General features: G+C 40.1%; 1 pseudogene and 2 gene segments (V, D, J or C); 2 read left to right on the top strand and 1 right to left on the bottom strand.

Moving 5' to 3' along the window:
• The first annotated feature begins 1,873 nt into the window (after window positions 1-1,873).
• Window positions 1,874-2,364, top strand: LOC120435595. The segment is given in 2 exon segments: window positions 1,874-1,925; window positions 2,033-2,364. Coding segments are annotated over 2 exon segments (384 nt in total).
• Window positions 2,365-3,316: 952 nt separating this feature from the next.
• On the bottom strand, window positions 3,317-4,966 carry LOC120435442 (annotated as a pseudogene).
• A 3,641-nt stretch (window positions 4,967-8,607) lies between these two features.
• On the top strand, window positions 8,608-9,098 carry LOC120435594. The segment is given in 2 exon segments: window positions 8,608-8,659; window positions 8,767-9,098. Coding segments are annotated over 2 exon segments (384 nt in total).
• The last annotated feature ends 1,312 nt before the right edge of the window (window positions 9,099-10,410 follow it).

Genomic DNA, 10,410 nt, shown 5'->3' with positions numbered 1-10,410 from the left:
CATTACACATAGGATGGCCTTAGCCTGGTTGCTTAAGCTGAGGTCAATTAAGGTGCAGCGTGTATGTGCAGACATACACACATACAGATACATATAGTAAGAGGGTCACGACACGTACGCAGTACACAGCACGCACACGCCCCCGCACGTGCACACACACACAGACTCATTTAGTAGGTAAGAGTTTATAACTGCAAAGTTTGGGTGCGTACGTGGTAGTCCAGGAAGTACACCAGATGTCCCAGAAGATAAGGCGACAGCGAAGGCGGGCTGAGAGGAAGCACCTGGCGTCGACCGAAGAAGATGTTTGTTTTAGACTATGTTAAGAGTCGTTGTGGTTTTGAGTTGACGTATGCTGTATTAAATCTGCCTAGCAACAGAAAAGGGGGCTGTACTATCTTAACTCTATAAAACCGTTGTCTGAATATGGTAAAGGAGTTCAATACTGATTGGGTTGTTGAACTCACACATGTGTATTCATTAAAATGCCGTCTAATTTGCACACGCCCGGATCAGTGCTTATTTATGGATTCCGCTCTCAACATTTGAACCCTAACAATAACAAACGGAGACCTGGAGATACAAAGACAGATCAAAACTATAACAACCCAAACTATGAAATTCGCCTGAGATTATTAAATAAACCAGAATCAAAAGTCCAGTATCGAGAACACTGGGTACAAACCCCCGGATCATGACACCTATCATCATGACAAAAAATAGTCCACTGTCTTTTAGTTCTAAGATTTTATATATCAGGACACAATAAAAATAATTTAAGACATTAGCATGTTTTAAAAGAGGTAAATACATCCACAGACTAATATCTACACATATCATCATTATTAACAAAAACTAAGTCAAAATGCAGAAGCAGCGTGTGAAACACTGAGTACACCCTTACCGCTTTATAGGAATTAAGAAGGTAATTATAAGTCAGGTGTGGATAATCAGATGTATTTGATTAATTGATCATCACCAAGTGTGAGCATCTCTATAAAAGCAGAGGTTTGGCAGTTTGCATTCAGGCGTCTGTTAACAAAATGCGAAGGAGGGCTGACAACAGCAACCATTTTATAGAAGCAACTGTTGCTGCCTATCATCATGTGAATAGTTATAAGACCATTTTCAAACAATCTGAAGTTCATCATTCTGCACTGACAAAATAAGACAATCGACCAGAAGGGAGCCAAAAGAAAAAAAAAATCCAAATAAAGTGTTTGATTATGATTTTGAGCCACCACTGAACATAACAGCTTCACTGCTCCTTGTAACTGATTCTCCAATTATTTGAACACTGCTGAAGAGAAGAAGACCATTTTTGTAAAAGACGTCCCCGTAGGTCAAAATATGGTGGTGACAGAGAGCTCTAACATATCTTGCCAGAGTCCCCTTGTCTTCAAACCTGGTATCTTTGAAGTATACAGCATAGTATTCATAACATTTAAATCTTCATCAGATAATTTAGTGATTCCTCAGACATTTTCATTATAGAAAACACTACTTATATCAAGACAGAAATGGATAAAGGTGATCATTTAGACCAACTCCAAAGGAATACGTGGTTTTCAACCTTTTCAGAAAATGCTCCCTGCAACAGAACAGCCTTCAGATTCTCAGAATGTTTCTGAAAATATCGTGTGAAAATGCCAAATATGCTGTGAAAAATTCTCTCTTTATAATAAACCGCATCATCAGATTGATCCAACTCCCTGTGAGTCACTCAGATCATTTCCATAGAGAGGCACTTTGCATCAGCAGCACCATGCTCCAGTGCTCTGGGAGAGTTTATAGTCCTGAGAGTTGAACACTGGATGACTGACAGCTGTCCTTCATCAGAACAGAAGCCACAGAAATCCTCCTCATCAAAAACATGACTTTGATCTGCGTCCTCATCTGGACTCTCCTCTGCTGCTGCTTCACAGGTAAAGTCCAGAGAATCAAACTCCTCTCCTCTATCAACATCTGTCCCTCTGAAATGAAGCCCACAAAACCATGAAGCTGCTTTATGTTTTTGTCTCTGTATCCTCAGAGTCCAGAGGACAGATCACAGTGACTCAGCCTGGAGCAGTGAGCTCTGCTGTGGGAGGATCTGTCACCATCAAGTGTAGGACCAGTCAGAATGTTCATGTTTCTAGCAACAACCAATATTTAGCCTGGTACCAACAGAAAGATGGAGGAGTTCCTAAACGTCTCATTTACTATGCTAGCACTCGACAATCAGGGATTCCAGCTCGTTTTACAGGCAGTGGATCAAACTCTGACTTCACTCTGACCATCAGTGGGGTCCAGGCTGAAGATGCAGCAGTTTATTACTGTCAGAGTCTCCACTATCCTAACAGTCAGTATGTGTTCACACAGTGAAAAACAGTCGTACAAAAACCTCCCTCAGTCAGACTGAACAGAAAGTGAACTGACTGCTGCAGCTGGAAGATACTGCAGAGACTGATACAGTTCACTGAGGACACACACACACACACACAAAAAAGTGATTCATCAAAAAATTGCATCCTACTGCTATCGCATACATGTTGTGTTCAACTTTCAAATATATATTTAACTAAAGAACAAACGTGGGCCATTAACAGATACCAGGATAAGTCTTGTTCATGACCTTTGACCTTAGAAGTGAAGCAAATCCACTGAATCTATATCAAGATAAAATAATCTGAATCCAAAAATCTGAAAATGTTCCTGATCAGTGACTAAAGATTTTACTGTAAACATATCATCAAACATGAACATGAGTGAAAAAACTGTTATTGAACTGAAGGTGTTTTCATTTATCGATTATTTGTTCATATCATCATTCATTTAATCTTCTCCTTGTTCGTCAATGAAATTAAAACTTTGTACTTCAGATTCTTTCTAATCACTCCTTGTATTCGTTGACTCTCCTGTCTGTGAGTTCTCCTCAGAACAAACAGCTCATAAGAGACACTAAAGACTCTTTCTTCTTTAGACTTGCTTTGTAGTCTGGTGAGACTGTTTCCGTGGTAACCAGGTCCCAGCATTGCTTCATGAACCAGTCTGTCTGGTACACGTGAGCAACACCACCAACAACCTACCACACACATTCATGTAACTTTTAAAATTGTACAGGTTATTTTTATGTTTGTTCAAACTCCTTTTTCAGCTTTTGCCAAAATGCAGATCTCCTTAATGGTTCTTTCAGCCTGTGTTTTATTTTACCAGTGTAAAATAAAGACATCATGTTGGAGTGCAGAGTTGGTCTAAATTCTTGTAAATGAAAAATATATTCATCAAGTGCAGGTTTGTAGATTTGAATAAAATAAAATGTCTGATTCAACCAAAATTCACTTTGCAAAACATCTTTATTACCTAAAACATGAATGTTGTCATTATGAGAAAGAAAATAACAGTTTTAGTCTTTATTTGTTCTTAAAAAAGAAAGATGGAGAGACAGTTACAGAGTTGAGAATGAGAGCATTAAACCAGTATCAGGTTGAGTCAGGTCAGGACTGGGAACACTGGACTCTCCTCAGTGGCTCTGAGACCAGAGTCTGGCAGCCCTGGGTGGCCTCACAGGTCACAGAGCCCACCTTCATCCAGCGGTCTGCAGGGAGCCTCAGGGTGCTGCTCCAGCTGTAGAGGCCGTCATTCTGCAGCACCACGGGCTCTCCTGCTCTCCTCCCAGCTGATGCTGCCACTGCCATCCACCTTCCAGGACAGCCTCCAGTCTGAGGGGAAGCCCTTGTTGGCCAGACATGTGATTGTTGCAGTCCCCTGCTGTAGCTCCTCACTGGAGGGGGGCAACACTGTCAGGATGGGACGGGTATCACCTAGGAGACACCAATCAGCTTAGAGCACAGGGAGCACACAGCTGTCAATCAAACCACAGACAGTCGGACACCTTTACTGTAAGAGCTGATTTTCTCCGTTAAGAAGTTTCTGTCAGGTGTTTTTTCTGCTCCACCAGTCATTAACTCACACATTGTTTCACTTCTCTTTAAGAAAGCTCTCATGCATATCAGCACAGAGAGAATCATCACACAGTTTGACCTGAAATATGTTCAAACTACACTGGAAATAAAAGAAGCAGATGTGGCAACATTTACAAAACAAGTTTAAAATCATCAATATTGTACATGACTTATATTAATATTAACTGGAAACAAATAAATAGAATATATATTCAGTGACACAAAATGCTCTTCATGTATATCTATAAAAAAGTTCACATAAACTCAAAGTAATTTCAAACAGTACTTGACAGACTAAAGACATCAAAGGTCATATTTATATATATTATTTTCCAGTTTTAATTTGACTGAAATGTAGACATAACATTTTGACAGAGCAGATCTGAATTACCCTTCATGAAATAAGAGGATGATAAAAAATTCCAGCATCAAACTTCCTCTAAATTTTCAAGCTTTTCTCTCATTCAAAAATCAGAAAAGAAATTGTTAAATGATCTGCAGTAAAAAATAATATTTGATAGTAAACCAGAATAAACTTACTTCCAACATTCAGTCTGGTTCCTCCACCGAACGTGTACCACAGTGATACAAACTCATTGAGGCGCCGTACAAAAACCTCTGACTGTAGAGAGACACGGCTCTCTGACTGTCAGACTGAACTAAAACTACAAGCCCTCAAAATTCAGCCATTAAAATTGTAAATGGAAAAAAAAAATCTTCTTATGGATTATTCTAATGTTTTAAAATGATTAACATGTATTTTTAATATTCAGTAAATCTTCATTATTATAATTAAAAAATATATTTTTCCTGCTACATCCAGCAAACAAGTAAAACAAAATTAAGAGAAAAAAGCTGCTTAAATAAAACAGGTTTAAATGTGACTTACTTCCAACATTCAGTCTGGTTCCTCCACCAAAAGTCCACCACAGTGCTACAAACTCATTGAGGCGCCGTACAAAAACCTCTGACTGTAGAGAGACATGGCTCTCTGACTCTGAAACAAACAAACTCAACAACATAATGCACTGTTTGCACAGCAGCCATGACTCAGCTGATATGACTTCTTCAAATAACATAATAACATATATCATAATACGTAAAACATATATCATAATATCATAATAACATCATACACTGTTAGTTTAAATACAGTTAGATCCATAAGTTTTTGGACAATGACACACTTTCACAATTTTACTCTGTACATCAACACAGTGGAATCTGACTTAAACAATTAGGATGTGACTGAAGTGCAGACCTTCAAGGCCCACAAAACTCAGTGGTGGCAGATTTATTCTCTTATGTATTAATCACATATTTAATCATATCACATTAGTGATAGTAATATCACTTTCTTACTTAGTTGTGTGCATGTGCACTACAAATAGGCCTTATGCTCTATAACACACGGTGTCACAGTGGGGACATTGTAACGGGAGACATTAAACAGATAGTGAGACTCCTCCTTATCAGGGATGCAAATTCTTAGGTGACGGCTAAGCAGAAAACACGGTCATAATTCTCTCTGTGAGGAGGGGGTCAAGGATGAGCTGGACTGATTCAACAAAAGGACTAGATGATACAGTCCCTGATAATGCATTGCTTTAAATGGAGAGACTCTTGATCGATGGCTGTTTTGAGGAAAGGCAGCCCAGAAACTTTACCAGCAGCACACATCGTTGTGTGCCTCAACTTTTGGTCTTTTACCCAAGCTTTTTTCCTTGGTTAGGTTTAGGGATTAGAAATCTGATCTACATTATCATATTAAAATTTGGAACACATTGTCATTAGTGGACCTTGGATTCATCGGGTGTTTCGGCCATTATCACTAGACAAACTCACCCAAGGAGGCCCTGCCAGGGTTGATCAGGCCCCCGCCGGCTCGGGCTGTACGCTCTACCTCCCCACTGCCTCCTAGAAAAGGGAAGAAAAGCAGAGGGAAGAAGAGCAGAACATTTTCCTTTCCTTTCTTTCATTCCTCCTTTTGGTTTCACTACCATGAGGTTACCTGCATAGTCCCCAGGAGGCCCTGAGACAGCTGTATCAGTCAACCAGCAAAACTTCTAATGCTATGTTTTACCCCTTTGACGCCCCCTGTTGAGGCAGGCCCACCAGGGGTCGATCAATCCTGGGCGTGTATCTCGCGGTTAGCTGACTGCCTTAGCTGCCCAAGTGATGTCAGCCCTTTTTAACCATAGCCAGCAACTGGTCCTCTCAGCAGTGTTAGCTAATTCTCTTATAGCCTGCCAGCATATATCTCTATACTGAAGGCATAGAGATATATGATATGCTATGGAATGTTATTTGTTTCGAGAGTGTTTGGGAAGGTTTAACAATAATTCAGGGCGGTGTCCTTCCTCAGAAAACTGTTTGGTGATCGCTTTCTCCACATTGCAATTTGTTAATTAAATCACTTCAAAATGCTCACTGGGTGTATTGCAGGTTATTGTTAAAGTCTAAGGGGCTTGGAAAGAAAAGCGTTTGAACTTCTTTAAGTTGCTTGAAGACGTTTCATCTCTCATCCGAGAAGCCTCTTCAGACTGAGAACCTTCACAGACGTTATTGTTAAAGTTTCCACAACAACTCCTTATCCTTTAAGGGCATGAGAAGTTTTTGGAGTTCAATTTTGTATCAGCTGGTTAGGAATCACAGCCATATCTAGAGATTGTGTGCCATTTTCAGAGGCACACAATTAATTGGATAAACAAGAATAATTCTAAATATAATAATAATTTTTAATACTTGGATATAAATCCGTCGTAGACAATGACTGCTGTTAGAGTGAATTGTTAAATGTTTGTCATTTTTATTCTTACCATTTGTACTTCAACTGTGTGTTGAAAGGAATTCTTTTGTTCTCCCCTCCTCAGATTCTCAAGGTCCTGGGTGAGGGGCTATAGTGTTTTATTGCAGATACATCCTATCTGGAAGATCTGCTTCTTTTGATGTGGTAAAACTTCCTGCCCTTTGTATGGCTTCACTGTGTTATCTAGGGTGAACCATAGATTGGGTGTGGGGAGGTTACCCTCTTTATGACCTAGGATGTTGTTCCTGCTTTATGACCCTTTTGGTCAGCAGCTCACACACACACACACACACACACACACACACACACACACACACACACACACACACACACACACACACACACACGCACTTACAAAACCACAGGCAGGGTATTCCTTGTTCACATGTGTACCTATGTAAGCCGTTATATGTTAATGACCCTATGCATATTCAAGTAACCACAATAAAAGGAGTGCTATGGGGAACCTGGCTGAGAGTCTGACGGAGGTCAAGTAGGTGGAACGACACTTGGCTCCAGGCAGGCCTCCCTCATGCATGAGTAACCCAAAGGACTTTGCCTACTTCGTGTCTTGCTTACTGTGTAATCACATTGCCTTTAACGTTCCAGCGAATAGGTTTAAGCTACAAACCTATCATTAATTGGTCCTTCGACGCCGGATCCCTGGAGTCGACATTCACCGAGGAGAGAACCCTGACGTCAGCGAGACGTGAGAATTTGTCATCGGGCCGGTGGATTAGCTGTCTTTTTTTGTCTCCCCGACGAATGACGATCGGCGGGATCCGAGGCTGATATTAAAGTCTTGAACCAATGGAGATCCCCAAATGCACCAAAATGCTCTGCTAGGCCTTTACTGAAGCCATCTTCAATTTCTGCTTGTTTTTGGGTCTCCCTGAGTATAGCTGTGTACACTTCACATTTCACCCTGCTACCTCTATCAGCAGTAACATTATCAATAAACACTAGTGGCCCTGCTACACTGGCAGCCAAAACCATCAGTGCCATAACATTGGCTCCAACATCTTTGGCAGATGATGTGATTTGCTTCAGATCAGTTTTTCTCCTTTGTAATTTTCTCTTCCAATCATGCTGAAAAAACTTCATCTTGGAACTGTTCCTGCTCTTTTAAATGTTTTACTGGCAAAGTCTAATCCAGACTTCCAGTTCTTGAGTGTAACTTGACAGTAATAAAGTTTTTTTTCTCTATGTTTGATTTAGTTTTTCAGCTGATTGATGATTTCTAGGACCTCATCTTAATACATGCAAATTCATCTCCTGAACTCAAAATACTTTAGAAAACTGACTCTGAGATCTTGATCATGTTAATTTGATTGATCCATCACTAAACAGCATCATAAAACTGATCCAAGTCCATGTTGGAACCAGTCCAGGAAAAACGTCACACCAAAAGTTTCATCGCCTTGAAGATATCATTCATCATCACTTTTATAGCAGTAGCTGAATGAATGTTTAATGTTTTTAATCCACGGCACCAGTTTGTAGATCAGAAGAAGACTTAGAGATCCTGAATGAATAAAAGATAAAAGCAACAGCAATCAAATACTTGGAGCCTGGAAAGTGCATCCCAGACCAAAAAAATTAAATTATACCATTTTACATGTTACTCAAAACATGCTGGCCGATTGAAATGACACCTGTGAATTCACACTGTGATGATTGCTTACGTAATCATGCTGAAGTCAGTCAGATCATTTCCATAGAGAGGCACTTTGCATCAGCAGCACCATGCTCCAGTGCTCTGGGAGAGTTTATAGTCCTGAGAGTTGAACACTGGATGACTGACAGCTGTCCTTCATTACAACAGAAGCCACAGAAATCCTCCTCATCAAAAACATGACTTTGATCTGCGTCCTCATCTGGACTCTCCTCTGCTGCTGCTTCACAGGTAAAGTCCAGAGAATCAAACTCCTCTCCTCTATCAACATCTGTCCCTCTGAAATGAAGCCCACAAGACCATGAAGCTGCTTTATGTTTTTGTCTCTGTATCCTCAGAGTCCAGAGGACAGTTCACAGTGACTCAGCCTGGAGCAGTGAGCTCTGCTGTGGGAGGATCTGTGAGCATCAAGTGTAGGACCAGTCAGGATGTTTATGTTTCTAGCAACTATCACCATTTAGCCTGGTACCAACAGAAAGATGGAGAAACTCCCAAACTGCTCATTAAGCGTTCTCATGAGAGAATATCAGGGATTCCAGCTCGTTTTACAGGCAGTGGATCAAACTCTGACTTCACTCTGACCATCAGTGGAGTCCAGACTGAAGATGCAGCAGTTTATTACTGTCAGAGTTTTCACTATCCTAACAGTCAGCATGTGTTCACACAGTGAAAAACAGTCGTACAAAAACCTGAACTGACTGCTTCAGCTGGAAGATACTGCAGAGATTGATACAGTTGACTGAGCACACACACACACACACACACACACGCACGTACACACACACACACACACACACACACACACACACACACACACTTTTATTTCATGACAAAAAATCAATTGGTGGAAACGTGATAGTACCTGAATATGACCTTTGACCTCAGATCTACGGTTTAATATATATATAATAAAAATATAATGGTTTTGTTTTTTTCTAATGGTACATAAAAATACTGAGCAGTTTTGTGCAGCATAAACAGATTAATTTTTCATACTGTGGTGAATTTATAATAAAAGCACTGGTGGGCTGGTTCACAGTGACTGTGGTGCTCATGTTCAGAGTTAGGTTACATTGATGGCAACAGAGATTAATTTGCATTTAAGATGATGACACTTAGATTAATTCACTGAATTTTACAAACAGTATACGGCTAGTATATAAACAGCATACTGTCACAAATACAAATCAGCCTCGATAACTTGTGAAATATTATCTTGCAACTTGTGGAATCCAGCTGTGCAAATCCACAAAAAGCACAACCACAAGAAAAAACACTAAGAAAATCTACTGCAGCTCACAAAATAAATTATTGTGATTTGTGATTCTTTCCTCTGTGGTTAGCCACTACAACAGATCTTATATCTGCAGCAGAATTCTGAGGGAGGGTTAACTGTCTGCCACAACCAGTTGGAGGGTGAACATCGATACAATCAGATTACAGTTTTTAGATGTGGAAAATGATACAGAATCCTAAAAAGTAATAAACTCAGGCACACCTTTCTGGAAATCCTCCAGTAGCAGTAGCTCAGACACTGATACTAAATCATTGGCCTAACAAATCAATCACCATCCACCCAAAAGAATCTGATCCTCTCCATCAACATCAAAATTATTCTGACTTGATGTTTACTGTCAAGAACAGTGAAAAATTCAAAAACAAAGTGAAAAACAAAGCCATCAATCTATTTAAGGTTTCACCTTTTTGTCTGCAAATCTTTCTGTCCTGGCAGTAATTGTGTCAAGGTTTGACTCTGGGCAGAAAAAAAAACAGGACTTCCTTTAGCGGAGACAGTGAATGTATTTACAAGTGAACAAAGTTGTACAAATAGCAGTTCTAACATGCGACATCCACAGTAGTGTTAACAGCAGCTCCCAATGATCCAAATCCAAACACTCCCTCCACAGCTTCTCCCAAACTATTTACAGAAAGTCTCTGAGCTGTCTTCAACGCTGCTCCACAGGTTTCCTGGACATAAAGGA

This window comes from Oreochromis aureus, linkage group 22 (genome assembly GCF_013358895.1).
Source record: "Oreochromis aureus strain Israel breed Guangdong linkage group 22, ZZ_aureus, whole genome shotgun sequence".
NCBI lineage: Eukaryota > Metazoa > Chordata > Actinopteri > Cichliformes > Cichlidae > Oreochromis > Oreochromis aureus.
This window is presented reverse-complemented; position numbering and strand designations above follow the sequence as displayed.